Consider the following 19381-nt stretch of genomic DNA (forward strand, 5'->3'; position numbering starts at 1 on the left):
CCAGCATGTGACAGCGAAGATGATCGCTCTGGCCACAACAGACTCTATATGGAAATATACGAGGCTGTTATTATCTGGCATGTAAATACACTGTGCTTTAGCAAACCATATGCATCTAAATACACTACCAAATTAGGTTAAGTCTATGTCTTTCTTACACTGTTACAGAAAGTGGTCAAGTCAGCTGGCAGAGGCGTCTGATGTCAGCAAGTAATGCCAGAGATGAGCAACACTAAAGGAGAATTCTGTGAAGAGTTCAGAAGACAAGTGCTCAAGGGCCAGAGTAGATAAATGTGGAGTTCAAGTGTTCAAGTGACAATATCACTCTGTTTCCCTTTACTTATATGGCTCGTTGGTCTAGGGGTATGATTCTCGCTTAGGGTGCGAGAGGTCCCGGGTTCAAATCCCGGACGAGCCCTGCTTTCTTAATCCTGAACATTGTTGGAGTGCACACTGGAGCTCTTAAAAATATGATGAGGTTCTTATGTCAAAACAAAGAAGCTGGAGCTGGACATTGTACTGTCCAATGACATTGTTGAAGTGATCCCTCTATCTACTGTCTGCAAATGTTCTACCACTCTGTGGTGGTCTTCTACACAGCTTTGTCTTAGTTAAGAAACAGTGTAGCTATCCTCTCAGGATTATTTTTGTTTTTCCTACATCAATATTAGAGGCTATTATTAGGCACAGTAGGATGAACATAGAATAACAATAGTAAAAATATAAAAAAGGGGGTGTTTGGTAAAAAAAATTATTATTAGGGTCTAATATGGTCTAGGGGTATGATTCTCGGTTCCCGGCTTCTGTAGATAAAACGTCTCATTTTAACATTCCAAAACCACAACAATTCTTATTTTCAGATTTTAGATCCTCCTAAATGTTGCACACTGGACCTTTAAGTGGTTGGAAAATATGAGACTTGGTACAGTTACTCTACCTTTTCCTTTGCTCTTGGAGATGGTAAAACGAGGGAGTTACAATCTCAAAGAATCGAGAAAATGTGTTTATCATCATACAACACAAGGTTGAATAACAAAATAAAAGCTTGTAGTTCTCTCATGATACACTCATAGAAAAATATAACCAAATTCATATAATCACATATAAAATAAAATATTTGTATACATATATACATGCATGTATACACCTAGGACATAATCCTGCAGTGCACTTTCTGAATTTGCGTTTGGGGGAAGTAAACTGCCGCAACAAGTGAAGATAGTATGGTTTCATCTTCTCATTAAGGTTATACTTGAGATTCTTACTTGATTTTAATTTCCTGAATTTCAATGATGGGCTGTCTCACAAGTGACATGCTTTGTCAAGATGAGGTGCAGGACACCAAAATGCAACATCAAGTTGAAGAGTTCAAGCCTTGTGGTACCGACAAACAGCTGTGAATATTCATATAAGTTGGCTCGTTGGTCTAGGGGTATGATTCTCGCTTTGGGTGCGAGAGGTCCCGGGTTCAAATCCCGGACGAGCCCTCCTTTTAACCCCTTGGGGTCACAGAAATGTTCTACTGTAAAGTTTATTTCTGAGACAAAAGTGACAACACACAGCCTGCAGGTTTACTCTTTACTTGAGTACATTTTTGCAGTACAATGACAGACCAAAGCCACACTTTCTATACCAAAATCACAAAAGTAACTTATACTTTGAGTACTTTAGTGACCAGGTATTTCTTTTTTATTTTTATTTGAGTAGGCTTCTTAAATGTTCATTTTCACTTTGACCTTAGTCATATTTTATGGGAGCAATTGTACTTTAACTTGAGAATAGACTTTCAGTACTCTACCCACCACTTTATGTGCTTAAGTCTCACCACATTTCAACTGTCTTTTCTTAACACGCTGTAGAACGGACAAACCAAATACTGGCTCTAGATAGATACATTTTTTGTGAGTTTCGGGGCGACCATAGTTTCTCCTACATACTAAGAACAGGAGGGTGAGGCATTATAATGTGCAACTACACCGATAGATGCCACTAAATCCTACACACTGGACCTCATTGATCACCATGATCTTAAAAGTGGAAATATTCTGCTCCTTAGTTCTTGGTTTACTTAGCTGACTTTTAACCCTACCTTAACGTTTAGATATTAAAGAGGTGCAGTTTCAGTGCTTTTAGGGTTCAATGTCACAGTAAGATGACCATATAATTATGACCACCAGAGGGTGCTGTTAGACTATATAATATGAGGTGTCCCAAGTTGCCACATCATCACCCTGATGTTTGAGCACAGGTCTTAGAAGCATAGAACCACAGCTGTAAACAGCTGGACATTAAGGCTCGTTGGTCTAGGGGTATGATTCTCGCTTAGGGTGCGAGAGGTCCCGGGTTCAAATCCCGGACGAGCCCTGTTTTTAATATCTGGGGGTCACAGAAACACAAGGAGCTATTGTAGAGTTTGTTTCTGAGACAAAATGTGTTTTTCATAACTGCAACCTATTTAATACAGAAAACCTCCATCAGTAAATATACATGTGTAGAGTTTGACACTCGAAGGATATTATCACATCTGCTAAAAGTAGATTGTTTCTCTGTGCTCACTGAAAATCTGATTTTGACTTCACAAACAGTTTGAAGTCAGTCCTGGTCCAGTATGCAACTTGTACAGTGTGATGTAGAAACTTGAAGCCACCAGTGCACATCCTCTGAGAATGGACTTTACAGTGAAGTAGGAGACATCTTGTGTCCAGCAGGAAAACCTTAGAAATGAACATATGCATATTCATAGATTCTGTCATTTTAATGAGATAGGAGGAGATTCGTAACTTTCTTAATACATGTCTGGAGGGGATCTCTTAAGTTGTAATACCATAAAACTTCTAATAATAGCCCGGACGTTTATTTGCTTAAATCACCGATTTGCCTTTATTTGGGACAAGCGTCTATTTGGGACAGGCGTTTAATTTCTTTAGCACAAATCTCAGATGCAAAACCTCTTTAATTGTACTGCTTCTCTTGAGTTCTGTTAACCTCTTAAGCCCTATTCATATTTTCAGAAAAAAACGCCTAAAAAGACATACCCAAAGTAAAAAAAGTTGATGACAATTGCTTTGTTATTTGATGGAATATTGAGACATAAACACAGAATTTCACATTTTGACGATAAAATGCTAAATTTTGCTGCGTCTTTGCTACGGGGCTGACATGAGCTGGTTAGGTCGGATAATGTTTTGCTTGGTATCAGCAGAAAGATGAGCTTCTCTAGTTTAATTTGACACCTAACATGACTGAGTCAAGCGAGCGGATATATGTGTACTGCTGCGTTTCATTTCGACTGTCCCTTATATTCACAGAGCTGTTATTTTTTTAGTTAATTGTTTAAATTATTGCCAAACAAATTGAGAAAAATACACTTGGACTGTTGTTTTGGTAGAGTTGAAGCCTCGTCTTTTGGAAACGTGAAAAAAAAACCCACCACAGCGTTTTATTAACTTTTTACAGGCAGTAAAGCATTGTAGCGCTCGCCGTCGGGTCCGTCGGGTAGGGTAAATTTGACAACTTACAGTAAATTTCAGGTGGTGAAGATTTTTACGGCAGGCGGCGTACAATCAGTGAGCAACCGACTTCACATGATAATATTCACAACTCTAAATTAATTTGAATGAAATCCTTTGATTCTTTTGATCAGTGGACACTTACGGACTAAAGGAATATAAATAATGGAGGACATGGAACGCACCGACTTTTCGATCGCTTTTTTCCGTCTTTGTTGTTTACCATGTCGGTAAGTCTGAATGTATTAATGTTATACTTTGGTGTTCATAGTTTCCATTAAATAAAGTGACGGATTGAACTGTGGAGAATCTAACTGATCTAACGATGTTCAGCATCCATTTTGACAAAAGTTTAAACGTTTATATTTGTTTAGGCGATCTAAATGGCTTAAAACTCGACTTTAAGATGTTGTATACATTCAGATCATTTCTATAAAATCCAGACCAGGCCTTTATTGGAAACCTGCGTTTATTTGTCAAAACGTGTAGCCACACCAGGCTTTTAAAGGAGACCTGCGTCTATTAGGGACCCTGCTTTTATTGGAAGTTTTACGGTATGTAACATTTCTACATTAAAATGAAATTAAATGTTTGTACTTACGTGTACTTACGTGTACTTACGTTATCTCAAATATTTCCAACAATGGTCAAACCCAGAGAAATCTATAATTTTATTCAGGTGAATTTCACCGTTTGCCTGTCATATCCGTTGTGGTTTTATCCAATTTTAAGCCAAATTTCTATGATACACTTTTTAGATTCTGGTTGTTTTGACCATATATTTTAACCAGATAAAGACTGTAGTCATTGGACATCTGGATCTTAAGTTATCAGGGACACAAGCTTCGCAAACGTTAGCAGCAACTCCAGGACGTCCTTTGTCTGCTGAAGAGTGTCAGAGAACTCACTGATTTTTAAGGTGAATCTGCTTTATTGACGTTTTTATCAATTTTAATCACCTAGTCAGGTGGTTTTAGAGAGGAGGAGACCTCTGTGGACAATTTGGGTACATGCAAAACACCTCCAGAAGAATTAACATTGAAGGTATCCTAACTGAGAGAAGATGCAATGACAATGGTGGTGAAGACAATAACTCCCATGATCCCACGCCACTTCACAACATCATCAAACTTGATGTGAGAGACCTCCTAGTAACAGAAATGACATATTGTACATTTAAAGGTCCAGCGTGTAGCATTTAGGAAGATCTATTGGCGTCAAACCCCTATGATCTCATGTTTCTGACATTTCACTTCTTGCCAAAGCACAGTAGGGTGATGACCAGTTGGAAGATAGGCCGATGAAAAAAGCACACAAATCCAAACACGATCACAAATCATCCAAAAGCTCTAAAGTTCTGACACTGGAAGAAGTGGAAGAAATCACTAGCCGTAGACTGATCTTGCCATTACAATTACATCGCAGTGAATCACGTTCAGAGGGCGCTGTTTGACTAAGATGCCACATCATCAGTTTGAACAGTTTGAGCACGGGCTTTGAAGGTAACGAGGAACAGCTGTTTAGAGGTACAATTGCTGGCTCGTTGGTCTAGGGGTATGATTCTCGCTTAGGGTGCGAGAGGTCCCGGGTTCAAATCCCGGACGAGCCCTCCCTTTAACCCCTTGGGGTCACAGAAACTTAAAGAGTAAAATTTCACATTGATTTCTGAGGCATAAGTGAAAACACAAGGCTGCAACCTATGACTTTAAACCTCTATATGGTCATAATGATATAAATGAACACAGACCGAAAACATGAGGGTGATGAGTAAGTTGAGTGGAGAAAGAAATATGATTAAACTAAGGATACTCCAAAGGAAGACATGGTTTTGTACTGTACTTACCTGACTTTGATGTTTTAAATGGATCCTAAGAGTGTTCTGGCCTCCTCTGTACTGAACCTCCCTGAGATGTCCCCAGTAGCTTGATAACAACAACAAAACAACATGAAAAAGAAACAACTGTAATATCAAGTGAATTTGACTGATGTGTTGCTTAAAGTCACAAACTGCACATCTGGATGTGTGGATTATAGTGATTACACCACTGATCACCTTGAGTTGGAAACAACCATATCAGTTACTAGTGTTACAGACTGTTGAGGCCAGTATTGTTACCCATTTTAGAAGATATGGCAGCAAATTTAGTGAATTTTTGAGCTAGAACGAAAATAGATCTTTTCTGTGTGGATTGTACACCGATACGACTATGCAAAGCTTCTCAGGAGGCTGCTTTCTTAGACAAATAACCCAATTTACATTAAATAATATAATATATACACTGTCAACCACTTCTAGTTGACATTGCTGAGAGCTGCTTCTTCTCTCTCTGTGCTGCTTGCCACAGTGTTGTAAATCACAGCATACTCTACTTGATAAACTTTTCAGGGACACCAATATATTATCCAAAACATTATTTTTTTCTGAATTATACCCCCCCCCCCAAAAAAAAAGTACAGATAACCAGATACATACCGATAATATCAGGCAGCAGATACATCGGGGGCTCTATCAGCATTATACCCTATCACTTTGAGTCTTTAGGAAAACTGTGCAAATAGAGCTGAAATTATTAAATAATAAATTGACCAATAGAAAATCCAATCAGCAAATATTTTAATAATTGATAGTTTTAGACATTTTTTTCAAATGAAAATGCCAATAATTCTCTATTTCCAGCTTCTGTAAAGTGACTATAGTCTTCTTTTCTCTGATTTTGGACGGAGTATGTTTGGGCTTTGTACATTAAGGGTTAAGAATTGAACTTTAGACTGCTGGTTGGACAGACACAAATCTTTGTAAATGTAATTTATAGGGACCGATAACTGACCTCATTAACCTTAGTTATTTTTCTGACCTTTAAAAGAACACACCTTGATTTAAAGATATTTTTACACTGATAATAAACTATCTATGGCCTCTTATCTAAACAGTTCATGTTAATTAAGCGTGGACGTTTTTAACGACAACCTAGCATAATGCTAAAGTAAAAAACAAACGGGTGAAACTTACCTCGATACAACGTTGGGATGAATTAGCCATACAACTCTCACCAAAGACCGTTTTTTCCTCTGTTGTATGAATTTTCCGATTCTGTGTCTTTTATTCGTAGAAGTTGTTAGAGACAAAAAAGCATTATTTGCTACCAAAGTTACGGTAGAGTCAACATTAGCTAACGTTAGCTCCTGAGCATCCTTGTTTCTCCTAAAGTCTCCTTCCACTGAATAAAACATGGCATGCTCCTATTGGGATAATATATAAAGGCTTTTTTAAAAAGGAAATACAGTAATTTAAAACTAAAACTTTGACTTATTTATCTGTGAATTCAATAACACATCTCCATGTTCCTTTAGGGGGTTTTCCCTTTGATGATAAATCAATTACAGATTATCCGATGATACCCATACCATGTTGAGGTGTTAACTAACAATATGGAGTTAAATAGAAAGAATAAAACTTTAAACATATTCAGTGTTTCAATGTAGATGGAGAATAATAATATGTTCTCCCCATGGAGGACAGAAAGTTAGATATTTTACTTTCCTTCTAGACCAATAATAATGTGTATTATTGGTGTGTATAGTGTGTATAAACACAGCAACATATTCTGTTGGTTTATAGAAACAGTTTAAAAGAATTAACAAAAGTTTCTCTTCTTTATAACCCACCAACCTTCATTATATGTCATGGATATTATTAGTGTGTAACCGGTCATTAACCAACTTATATTTGGGTATTTATAGGTAGGATGTGGACTACAATTCATCTCAATCCCATTATTTCTCAATGTGAATATTTGAACAAATAGCCCTCAATGAAATGCGAAACACTAACTTGCATCATTGCATTGTTCAGTGTTAATCAATGTCTTGGACCCGTTCCAGTTTAGTCCGTAACCCAAGACGGGCCCATGTTCTTTTATTTTGAAAACGGTAGACAGGAAGTTGTTGTTGGCAGGGACCCTGCCAACTCTGAGCGCTCATTAGCTGGCTAGCTCATTTTATTAACTAAAATCCAACATTTGCAGCTGAGGAGGGGGGAAGGTGAGGCTGTTCGCACAACCTGGCACGGTCTTCTCGTTTGTTAGTACTGTCAATTGTTTGTCGCAGTTTCCGGCAACATTGAAGTCAGCGACGTTAACGTTAGCCAGTTATGCTAGTCTCCCAGGGCAATGAAGACAAATATAGGCGATTTTATTTATTTCGAAGTATTAATACCGCACTTGTTACTGATACAGGGCTTAGGATATGTTAAAGAGCCAAGTGCTCTGTCTTTTTGGTGAATAATTGTCAGTCTTGTACAGCAAACGTCAGGGAGATTAACCAGATGAAAAGCTTTAGTTAGCTTGCCACTCTTTGTTGCTAGGTAACAGGACTCTCCACTCAGTGCCTGAGGTAAAGCCTGTAATTACATTAACGTTAGTAGCAAAATCACGCATTGTCACTCGGTTGTGTGCATGACAAAATAGTTTGCTCATGTGCTTGGTTGGCCACTCTTTACGTGAATATCCGAAAATAACTAAACTAATAAATTGCCTCCTACAACTGGTCTCTTCTTGGTTTTTGTCTGCTTAGGAATATACAGGAGACACCATGTTGGTCCCCATATTCACTCTGAAGCTGAACCATAAGATTAACCCTCGCATGGTGACTGTGGGGAAGTTTGATGGAGTCCACCCATGCCTTACTGCAGCCACACAGGCTGGAAAGGTGAGGCAAATGAACATTTTCACTGTTTCAACATAACTTTGGTTAATATATAATGAACAGAAAGCACTAGTATAGCATGTTGATGACTACAATTCTTCATTCCTTTATAACATTTAACTACAAATCCCATGCTTGTTTTTGTGGCCTTGTTATAGCATTATGTATAGAGAGTATCCATGTCTTTCTGAACTCACCCACTCTACAGTACTTCACTTCCAACTATAAACAAACATTCTCACCTTTTAATATTAATTATACCATATACATTACATGTTTTCACCACATGTCCTCAACTCTCTTTCTCTTGGAAAGGTTTTTATCCACAACCCTCATGCTCGTGGTCAGAGACCTGTGGCCCACCGACTGAGCCAGAGCACCCAGGACTCTGATATCTCTCTGCTCAACATCAACCAGGCTGTCACTTGTCTGACAGCAGGGACACTGGGACCAAACACCACTGGGGACACGCTGTTGGTGGGATCTCAGACCAACCTGCTGGCCTATGATGTCCATGACAATGCTGATATTTTCTACAGGGAGGTGAGTGGAGCTGAGTAGAGGGATATATTGGGATGCAGTGGTAGGTCCTGCTGGGAATGGAGTCAAAGACAAACTAATCACAATGAAAAATGTACATCGCAGCATTGAGGTTATTTCTCAATGCTCACAGTTTTTTGTAAAATTTCTGCTTAGAGCTTTAATGCATACCTCGGGTCTTCAGCGACCTGGGACTATCTTACACCGTGTGTAAATTATTAATTATATTCATTTAAGTACTCAATTCCCTGGTATTCCTACACAATGTTCTGGTGTCAAAATGTCAGAAATTATTTTAAAAACTTTGTTTTCCTTTGTTGAGAGGCTCCGGAAATGAACATGTACCTGAGGCTACTGATGATGAGGAATTAATCCCTGTGCCATTAATGAATCAGACAATTTAAAAGCAGAACTTCAGAATGTGAAGGACACAGCTACTGTACAGTATGTCACTTGTTTCTGTTTCCTCCGTGTGGTTGTAGGTGACGGATGGGGCCAATGCTATTGTGTTGGGAAAACTCGGGGACATCCCGACTCCTCTTGCCATCATTGGAGGGAACTGCGCCTTACAAGGCTTTGACTATGAGGGCAACGACCACTTCTGGACAGTAAGAACTAAGACATTTTAGTAGTTATCAGAATACATTACAGTCTGTTTTACATTGAGTTTTTTTCCTTGAATAGCAATATAACGAATACAAAACTGAATGTTGAAAACCTTAAATGCAGTCGTTAATACTGAACTTGTTTGGTAACAGCACAATTTAATTATTTATATTTCTGTATATCCAGCATGTAGCCACTTACTGGACAAGATCATTTCCCCAGTGTATTTGAGTAGGCCTGTTAATTTTACATGAGTGGATAAGTGAATCCAAAAGTCCCTGTCAAGATCAAACCTTCCTTTAAATATCTGAATCAACTAAATTATTGTACTCATAAAGTATCTTGTTTTTAGGTAACTGGTGATAATGTCAGGTCTCTGGTGCTCTGTGACTTCACTGGGGATGGGAAAAATGAGGTAAGTCCTGACTGGTAGTCAGGTGCTCTGTGGCCTCTTCAACTGCAGTTTCTTAACAGCAGTGGAGCTTTGTGGATTGTCTTCCTCCTTCCTCTCTCCTGTTTTCTATAGCTCTCTACTATAAACATGTTTACAGCACAGAGTGTATAAATAAAAATGGATGTAGTCTCCGTGGATGTCACCCATTAGGTTTCTGAAGAGCCGCTGTGAAGGTCAGTGTGGTCGGCTCTGGCCATTGCCATGTAGGCAGTCTACACTCTTATGTATAACTCGAAGTCTTAATATAATTTAATCGGGTGAGTTATATAAAAATCGAGTCCCTGTACTGTTGTCACGAACAGGGAAATTAGCTATAGAGACTGAAACTGTTTTTCGGGGCAGGCTGTAAACATGTTTATTTCAGCTGTAAAGTTGGCCATTTTAATATGTGGCCTTATGGAGACTGACTCACTTCTGTAGACAGCTTCAAGTGGCCGTTGTTGGCCCCTCTTTTGGCTCAATATGCCAGCCACAGAAGTTGGCGCTTGGTTTATAGTCATATCTGAGCTGTAAACATGAGTGAAATTAAAGATTTCTTCATATTAATATGCTAATTTAAAAATGCTGTCAACTGCTGTGTGTTTTGTTTACAGCTCCTGGTAGGATCAGAGGACTTTGATATCAGGGTATTCAAAGAGGATGAGCTTGTCTCTGAGATGACTGAAAATGAGGTAAATGGATGGATGGCTTTTTAAGTTTTCTTACTCCAGAGAAAACCATAAATACTGACAACATTGTATTTATTATTTATATCTTATTGTGGTGCACTGAAGCAGACAGAGTAAGTTTTTCCTCTGTCCTTTTCCATACAGACAGTAACATCACTGTGTCATATGCATGGAAGCAGGTTTGGCTATGCCCTGGCCAATGGCACTGTGGGAGTTTATGACCGCACCGCCCGCTACTGGAGGATTAAGGTAGCACAATCATATCATCATCAAACCTTATAAGACAATAAGAATAGACAAATTTGGCATTTGGTAGGTTTATGTGTGATGTATTCTTTCCCTTTGGAAGCTTTAGTTCTGTTTGTTCTACATCTGCGTCCCTCCCTTCTATATCTTTCATCATGCAAACTGTCCGATGTCTTGTTGCATGTCCTTAACCAAGTCTTCATGAGTGTGGCATTTGAACTGATTGACTGTACACTCTTTAAAGGAACAGCCATACCTTAAGTGTAATGTGCCTCTATTTCCTTTTTAGTAATGTATGTTTTCCTTTTCAGTCAAAGAATCACGCAATGAGCATCCATGCCTTTGACCTGAATGCAGATGGAGTGGTGGAGCTTATCACTGGCTGGTCCAATGGAAAGGTCAGCTCACAGCCTAGCAGGCCTGACATCTAGAAACAACCTCTCACACTTCAGAAATTGGATTGGTAATTAGGTTTTTGGACACAATCGCAAACCCGGTCCTCAGCCTTTGATTACATTCCCCTTTTATTTCAGATTGATGCTCGTAGCGACCGCACGGGCGAGGTCATTTTCAAAGACAACTTCTCCTCTTCTGTGGCTGGAGTGGTGGAGGGAGACTACAGGTTGGATGGACAGCAGCAACTTATCTGCACCTCCATAGAGGGGGAGGGTATGTTGTTTGGGTGTGTCTGCCTGTTTGTTTTCTGTGTACATGTGTATATGAGATACATGTTGTAACTGGTTGAATTTTGGACATTGTGTGTGTGTTCCCGGATAAATGGTTTTTACAAATTTCTGTCAGTATTTCTTTGTGTTACTTTCATATCAGAGCTAATATCTCCCTACCTGTACTGGCAGTTCTGGGAGAACTCACCTTTTAAGCTTGTATTTGGATGTCATCAATGTTGTAAATGTGTGTATCTTGCAGTCCGTGGTTACCTGCCAGCCAGTAAGGACCTTAAAGGGAATCTCATGGACTCCAGTGCTGAACAGGACCTCATTAGAGAGCTCAGCCAGCGCAGACAGAATCTCCTGCTGGAGCTGCGCAACTATGAGGAGAATGCCAAGGTAAATATATTTATTCAGTCTTTTTTTGTCACTTGTGACATAGTATTGTGTGACATAGTATTCAGTCATTTATTATATATATATCATACATGATATATTCAAATATAGATTCAAGCATTTATTCCTTGAATATGGTGATGCATATGTTTCCATTTTAACTGTTTGTTGTCGACAAGATGTTGTTAATATTGGTGGCTTGAAATTTGAAAACTAGACTTAATCCTTTTCCTTAATTAACATTGGGCTGTATATTATTATGTGTATGCTAAGATCCTTACAAACTTTACTGTTGTTTCAGGGTGTGTCAGAGACAAACAGTGGGGTGGGTGTCATACCAGCCAATACTCAGCTCCAGACAGCGCTGTCAGTGAGACCTGCTACAGAGGCCCAGAAGGCTCATGTAGAGCTCAGCATTTCAACACCAAATGGTATGGAGTGTTTACGCACTGAAGCTGAGAATTTCCAGCATGTCAGGGACTGAGTAAATACCAAAACTACCTGAATCTCTTTTTCCTACCCAGAAACCATTATCCGTGCAGTGCTCATCTTTGCAGAGGGGATATTTGAGGGCGAGAGCCACGTTGTCCACCCCAGTGCCCAGAACCTGTCAGGCTGTATCCGAGTCCCCATTGTCCCCCCAAAAGATATACCTGTAGATCTGCACATCAAAGCCTTTGTTGGAGGGAAAACAAGGTAAGGTGTGTGTGTGTGTGTGTGAGTAAGGCATGTGTGTGTTGTCTTATAATAATAATTGTTATAATACTTTCTGACTTTCTCACCCCCCCAGACACAACCACCTCCTCTTCATTTCTTTCTTTTTGTCCACTCCAGCACCCAGTTCCACGTGTTTGAGATCACTCGTCAGCTGCCTCGTTTCTCCATGTATGACATCACAGTTGACTCCTCAGCTGCTCCGCCCCCTGGAAGGGTCACCTTCAGCATCAACGACCGACCTCAGCGGGTAAGCTGTCAGAGCGTCTCTCTGGAAGACAGAGAACGATAGGAAGTGTGATTCAGATCAGGCTGTGTTCAAGGCAATAACATGCTGACATATGTTTGTTAATTTAAATCTGATCTCATCTCTCTGGATCTGTGTATGTAACTGTTTACGTGTGTGTGGGGGTGTGTAGGTGGTCATGTGGCTGAATCAGAACTTCCTGCTTCCAGAGGGAGTCGACAGTCCGGATGTCACTTTTAATTCACTAAGAGGAGGGGGACTGTTGTCCATCAGCATGGCCAGCAATGGACAAGTAAAACAACACACACACACACACACACAATTATGTGTTTAGCCAAAACCTTAATTCAGAATCATTGGTTGTTTCATGCTACACTTTTTCAGTCAACTTTAACTTTACATTAACATGAGGATCAAGGTGCAAGTACACATTAAGTCACTGGGATTTGAGAATACCAATGAAATCAATGGCATCAGTTTATTTAGCCATATCGCAGCCAAAAATCTTTTCACTGTCATCAATCATCATCATTAGTTCCTTTTAAATCAACAGAAGTCAGTCGGTTAATTAATCATTAATTTGCCCAATCAGATCACTCTGAGAACCGATGACATTGATCTGGCGGGAGATCTGGTCCAATCACTGGCCTCCTTCCTGGCAATAGACGACTTGTCAGCAGAAGCAGACTTCCCTGGATATTTTGAGGAGCTACGGACCACACTCACTGAGGTTTGGCCTTAATCAGATTGAAACCCTCTGTCCATCGTTACATGTACATTGACCTGACTACAGCTTTGACTAAAAAGGCAACCAGTGTAAAAGGCTTGCCAAGGCTGAGAAGAGCAGTACATGGGAAATGAATGTTGTGATTCTAGTTTATGTTGAAAGTGACCTAAAAGTTAGGAGATAATTTTTACTGAGTTTACGCGACTGAAATTGCAGCTGTGGCCTGTTTCTACAGTACAACAGAGACATGCTGTTGATGCTGTGCTTATATAATATTGAGTCTTAAATATCTGCATCCTAGGTGGACGAGTTCCACTCCGTCCATCAGAAGTTAACTGCAGCTATGGCCGACCACTCCAACTACATCAGGAACATGCTGGTGCAAGCAGAGGATGCTCGCCTTATGGGTGACATGTGAGTTACCACAATGTCAATACAGTTTACAAACTTTATTCAGTGACAGTATATTTAATTGGTCTCATTTATAGTCCTTGTATGTGAAATACAGGCAATGCATGGATAATACATTTAACTCATAACTTTATATACCTACTAACATATCATAGTGTAATTAATACCAATTTAAGTCAGCCACTTCCAGAGCTGTGGTATTGTGTATAGTTGTTTTAAAAGGCATCAAAAACAAAAGGGTCATCATTAATGTTACTGGTTTCACTTGTGCATTTTCTTCTATTAAAACATTTTTCAAAATGTCTACTGTGAAAGAGGTCTGTTGTATTTTATTTTGATGGGAGGTGTTTCTAATATTTAGTCTACCATGACTGACATAAATGTGATGGACAAAATATTAGAAACACTTTTCAATACCATACAAAACAGCACGACAGGCCTTTAGCACAAAGGCCTCTTTTTTTAAGTCTTTTTTACCTCAGCTCCAAACCAACCCACTCTCTTTTCCACATACTTTCTTTTTCCTCTCTTTTCCTCTGTAGGACAACGATGAAGAAGCGTTACAGAGAGCTGTACGATCTCAACAGGGATCTGGTCAACGAGTATAAAATCCGCTCTAACAACCACAATGCACTTCTGGCCTGCCTCAAGTCTGTCAACCAGGCCATACAGCGGGCTGGTAGACTCCGAGGTAGGCAACTGTGTGTGAGTGAGTGCCAGTGTAGGACACACTGTAACCAGAATTCCCTGATGACAGTACTGTGTGTGTGCTAACAGGCTTGGAGTCGAGTCTTTGTGTAGGAGAGGGAGGATGTGTATATGTCTGGAATTGTCTAAGACAATCAATATTATTGTATGTGGGTATTTTTCTAGCATGTGGCAGCTTCCATCTTTTGGGCTTCAAACTTTGCTTCTGTGGGAGTGCGATTTAATCATCTAATTAAGATTTTATGTGTCAGTTTAATGCTTAGCAGAGTCCTCAACTACAGCTGGAAACACACTCTAGCTCCAGTACCCGACTGGAAAGCCTCTTTTTGGTAGCATACAACATATTGCCTATTATTGAATGCAATCCATCAAAAATAGTATGCAGAGTATGCAGGAACAAAAGTAGATTACATTTTCTGCCAGTACCATGCCAATCAATAGAGCTGTTTGAATGTTTGAAGGGAGAGTTAAAGAGTCCTCTTAGCTAGAGAGCCAAGTCCCTGGAAAAAAAACTGACTTACATTTATCACAGATTGGAGAAACAGAGGTGTAGTATTTATTTGACATGATATTAGAATAATGAAAATGGTGAACCTATTTGAACTGAATTAACCTCTCTGCTGTTTATTGAACAATTATGAATACGGGAAAGTGCAATCCTCCACATTTTATCAGGAAACACAGTATTGATTTCCTTTTCCCAGATGAATCAAAACTTGCAACTACTTGCAACGCACTGGTCTGCAACATCCTGAAATGCTGCCAGTTCACACCAATGCAACTAGATGACACTGCATATCATCTCCATAGCAATGACTCTGTACTTTGGTTTCCAACTGTTGTCTTTTCAAGCTATATTGTAACTGGATATCATTTGTAGCATCCTTAAATATAAAATGAGGATAATGATAGTGACCTATCTGCTACAGTTGCATTTTACAGATGTAATGATGAAAACTCTCAATAAAATGAGATGTTTGACAATTTGGAGCCGGCCTTGGTGCATGGGTAAATTTAAAGGCTTGTTTCAATCAAATTGATGATGTGATCCCATTTTTTTGTCCGTCCAAAACTGACTTTGTAACAAGCCAATTGGCTGTTGAAACAGGTAGCATACCTTACGTTCTAAAACTAGCCACTGGAGATTTGACTCACCTAGCTGAGTTGCACGCAACGCTGATACAACCAGTTCACCTGGCTGAGACTTTTCCCTGCAATGTTCTAAAACGGTTTCCTCTCGTCGTGAATCTCTTTGGTCTGAACTGGGCTTTAGAGAAGAATTCACAAATTTGGTGATAAGCTTCTTACTCTCTGGAGGGATGAAAAAACAATTCCAAAAGAGTGTGTCTCTCACAATTAGACTCAAAATGGGAATTGTTCTCGCCTCACAAAATGCCCAAGTAGCCTAACAAACAAATTTAAGGGGTAAATTGTACTTTAGGCTTAATTGACCAAAAAGTAAATAGAAGTCCTTTATGCACTACAGCCCTTTTCCACACTATGTAGAAAGTGTGTTGTCCAGTAATGCTGGGGCAAAGGCACAGTGGTGGCAAAATGGTGTATGTACTAGGGACTTTGTAGACATGTTTGATTTGAGTAAGAATCTTCAGTGAATGTCTGACAACAGAACTCCGATTACTAATAACTTACTGATTCAGTAGCCGACAGTGAGCCATAAGGTTTTATCAAAGACACAAGCTCTTTTTCAATATCAGCCAGTTTTTGAAAGAGATCAAAAAATTTTGGTAGAGGTACCATATTAATGACACCTATTTTTGCAATCATGAGAAGCTCCTCCAGTATTCTACACTGTGTTTCAATTATCAGAACCTTCTCACAAATCTAATTTGTGCAAAAGTTTAGAATTTTGATATTTTAAGTCCTAAATATGTGATATAACTATGAACAACCTTAACATGGCAATCCTGTAAGATTGTATTTTTATTTTATTAAAATAAATAATTGTATTATTTAATATATTGTAAAAGATAAGGCATACCCACTTCTGGATTCATTAACATAACAACTAAATCATCAAAGAGACACTCTGATGCACCAGCTGGAATATGGAATAATCTGAGTGTTTTAGTGCTATACTAAATAACAAACGGGACAATCTCCCTTCCTTACACCCTGATACAGACTAAATTGCTTTGACTAAGTATTATTTGTTATGATAGAGGATTTAGTAAATAATTTCAGTTGAGTCTACAAAAGTCTTCCACATCCAAACCTCCTCACAGTTTCAAATAAATAAGGCCATTCAGTACACTCAGAAGCTTTCTGGGTGTCCAATGTCGTGACGTACTGCTCGAGTGTTTTTACCCCAGTTAGAATACAATATATTTACCAAGTGATGCTCATTGAAAAAGGAAAGCCTGCCCGGAATAAAGCCAGCCTGGTGTTGGTGGATAATTGTTGCTAAGTGCTTACTTAATCCGGTGGCCAATACTTTTGTTTTCTTCTCCAGATCTGGCTCTGAACTGTCGCTGGCACAACTTCTGGTTAAAAACATTGAGCCTCAAAACATTACCTGGGAACCTTAACAGCATCTATTGACAAGCACATTTCACATTTCAGTCACAACACATTCACTGGTTTAAACAGTATTTTTCCATTGCAGTGATGCAAGCATTTAAAAACCCACTATTAATATGTATTAAGCAATAATAAGTATGTAGGGAGATCTTTAAGAAGAAAATAAGAATATGAATGTGAACAGAAGCTGACAGGCATATGGCTCAACCTTCATGTGTTGTTACATCTTGCATACCTGTCTTGTCCCCTCAACTGAATCTTGTCTCTTGCTGTTCCTCCTCCTCTTCAGTGGGTAAGCCCAAGAACCAAGTGATCTCCGCCTGTCGAGACGCCATCAAGAGCAATAACGTCAACGCGCTCTTCAGGGTCATGAGAGCTGGCACTGCATCCTCCTGAGGGCAGAAGGAGGGGGGGAATGCAGGAACGGGCATATAGATGGAAGATCGAAGAGGAAGAATGATCACAAGCACAAACGATCAGCACTGTAATGTCGGACTTCATCTATTTCAAGCATGCCTGATAAATGGCGAGCCTGGGACACTTCAGACTGCGGAATGCGGACGCTGTCGTAGCCTTAATCTTATTTTTTCCCCATGATTTAGGAATAAGCAACATTTGGCACCAGCTCCATAACACTTTGACTGTCTTTGAAAATCCTGCTAGCTCACAGAAATAAGATGCTGACCACAGGCTTAGTGCACTGGTAGAGTTGTCATCCATCTCAGTTTGGTAGAGCTTGATTTAGTGCAGTTACAGCTCAGCTAAATAATTGTCCAAATGAGCGTAGGAGTCAGCCGGCACGAGTGATCCATCAGTTTAGAGACTTCAGCTAGACCAAAACGGGGACTGGAGGCTTTCCCCGAACTGAGTACAGTGATGTTGTAGAGAAAGTCATGTTGATTCATTTAACTGAAAGGCTCAACCTATTGCTGACCCAACTTAAGCCCTGCCCCTTTTTGCCCTGTGTTCCAATAGCAGTCGAGCAAGCTTCGGTCAGAACCTCAGTCAGCTTTCTCCTTTCCTGTTCTCAGATATGCTATGTGCTAGGCTAGTCTGTGTTGAAAAGATAACCACATTTTGAAAATGGTTAAAAGATAAAAACGACATATATACAGTATATAATTACATTTTAAGTTTGCTAGCTAACGGTAACAAACTTCCAGCTAAATAGCTAGCCAATCTACGTCAGTCGTTTGCTAGCTAGTTATATATGAATGCTAATGTTAGCAAAAAATAGCTAACTAGCTTGCTAATTTTGATTGATGGGTAGGTATCATCATGTCGCATATATAAATGTTTATATTTAAACAATCTTCAGAATTGGGTTGTCTTTTTCAACATAGACGAGCTTAGCACGTAGCCTATCTAACTACAGAAAAGGAGAAATTTGACTGAGGGTTGCTCAACTGTTATTGGAGCACAGAGCGAAAAGGGGTGGGACTTAGGAAGGGTCAAAACGTCTTTTTCTTCAGTTACATGCTCATACATACTGTCAGGCAGCATCAGTAAACAGTTATGCCTAATATCCGTCAAACACACTAGAGTTGTTCCAGGTGACTTTGTCGAAGAAATGTTTCAACGTTTGCTTCCACAAAGAAACAAGGGTTTGTAGAAAATCTCCTGGATCGGCACCCGGACTGTTTAATTCAGCTGACACAGCGATGTTTAGAGAGAGCACAGCTGGAGCGAGACAGGGAGCAGCTCCCTCTCAGACCGAGAGCCGTGCCATTGAAGTCACTGGTGGCCCCGATTGTTCTGTGTTCAGTTCGCTCACACTCTCGTCTCTGCTCCCAGCTGTTGTGTGTTTTGCGTGGTGTTTGTAGCCAAAGAAAACTATTGTAAATGAATGAATGTCACTGAGGACCAATGCTGTGTGTTTTATCTTGTTTACCTTTTGTAGATTGTACACAGAGATTTTAAATGTAATTTTGTGTTTGTGACAGATAAACTATTATTAAATTAACTTATGTTTTAAAAGCTTGTGTAACCCTGTTGACTTTGTTCTAGTATCACGTGTGAATGTTGCTCTTATGAGAGGAGCTGGCTTGCTCTACTGTTTATTCTGAGTGTACCTCTGGTTGGATTTGAATATGGAAGCTAGAATTAGTGTGTAAAAACAGTGAGTCCAGCCCTCTTCTAAACAGAGGAGAAGTTTTAGTCTCCTTTACTCATACTGGATATATTTCATCTAATGTGTCTTTCAAACTGCAGAACATATGATAAGCACTTACAGCCAAGTTTCCCC

At 39.5% G+C, this 19381-nt stretch overlaps 1 protein-coding gene and 4 non-coding genes across 6 annotated transcripts; all 5 read left to right on the forward strand.

Annotated features, from left to right (window-relative positions):
- Window positions 1–346: 346 nt before the first annotated feature.
- trnap-agg (transfer RNA proline (anticodon AGG)) lies at window positions 347–418 on the forward strand. The gene has a single exon. It is a non-coding gene; the product is annotated as a tRNA-Pro (tRNA).
- A 997-nt stretch (window positions 419–1415) lies between these two features.
- trnap-ugg (transfer RNA proline (anticodon UGG)) lies at window positions 1416–1487 on the forward strand. The gene has a single exon. It is a non-coding gene; the product is annotated as a tRNA-Pro (tRNA).
- An 805-nt stretch (window positions 1488–2292) lies between these two features.
- Window positions 2293–2364, forward strand: trnap-agg (transfer RNA proline (anticodon AGG)). The gene has a single exon. It is a non-coding gene; the product is annotated as a tRNA-Pro (tRNA).
- A 2682-nt stretch (window positions 2365–5046) lies between these two features.
- Window positions 5047–5118, forward strand: trnap-agg (transfer RNA proline (anticodon AGG)). The gene has a single exon. It is a non-coding gene; the product is annotated as a tRNA-Pro (tRNA).
- Window positions 5119–7445: 2327 nt separating this feature from the next.
- Window positions 7446–19113, forward strand: bbs2 (Bardet-Biedl syndrome 2). 2 transcript variants are annotated; one of them, XM_051382675.1, is made up of 18 exons: window positions 7446–7550; window positions 8082–8216; window positions 8529–8756; window positions 9236–9361; window positions 9712–9774; window positions 10407–10484; window positions 10626–10730; window positions 11039–11125; window positions 11261–11396; window positions 11655–11794; window positions 12093–12222; window positions 12316–12487; window positions 12626–12755; window positions 12925–13044; window positions 13345–13482; window positions 13781–13893; window positions 14433–14581; window positions 17426–19113. In XM_051382675.1, exons 2-18 carry the CDS (start codon window positions 8100–8102, stop codon window positions 17530–17532), a joined length of 2139 nt encoding a protein of 712 aa, XP_051238635.1. In that variant the 5' UTR covers window positions 7446–7550; window positions 8082–8099; the 3' UTR covers window positions 17533–19113. The 2 variants fall into 2 exon arrangements, with proteins under 2 accessions (XP_051238635.1, XP_051238637.1); XM_051382677.1 differs by lacking the exon at window positions 7446–7550 and adding an exon at window positions 7614–7901.
- Window positions 19114–19381: the final 268 nt, after the last annotated feature.

This window comes from Dicentrarchus labrax, unplaced genomic scaffold, assembly GCF_905237075.1.
Source record: "Dicentrarchus labrax unplaced genomic scaffold, dlabrax2021, whole genome shotgun sequence".
Classification (NCBI taxonomy): Eukaryota; Metazoa; Chordata; class Actinopteri; family Moronidae; genus Dicentrarchus; species Dicentrarchus labrax.

What these genes read in the sequence shown, in the direction of transcription:
- bbs2 (XM_051382675.1), top strand. Translation starts at nt 8,100, where the DNA reads ATGTTGGTCCCCATATTCACTCTGAAGCTGAACCATAAGATTAACCCT. An exon ending in CTGGGGATGGGAAAAATGAG is followed by an intron (nt 9,775 to 10,406) that starts GTAAGTCCTGAC and finishes TTTTGTTTACAG; the next exon opens with CTCCTGGTAGGATCAGAGGA. An exon ending in TACGGACCACACTCACTGAG is followed by an intron (nt 13,483 to 13,780) that starts GTTTGGCCTTAA and finishes TCTGCATCCTAG; the next exon opens with GTGGACGAGTTCCACTCCGT.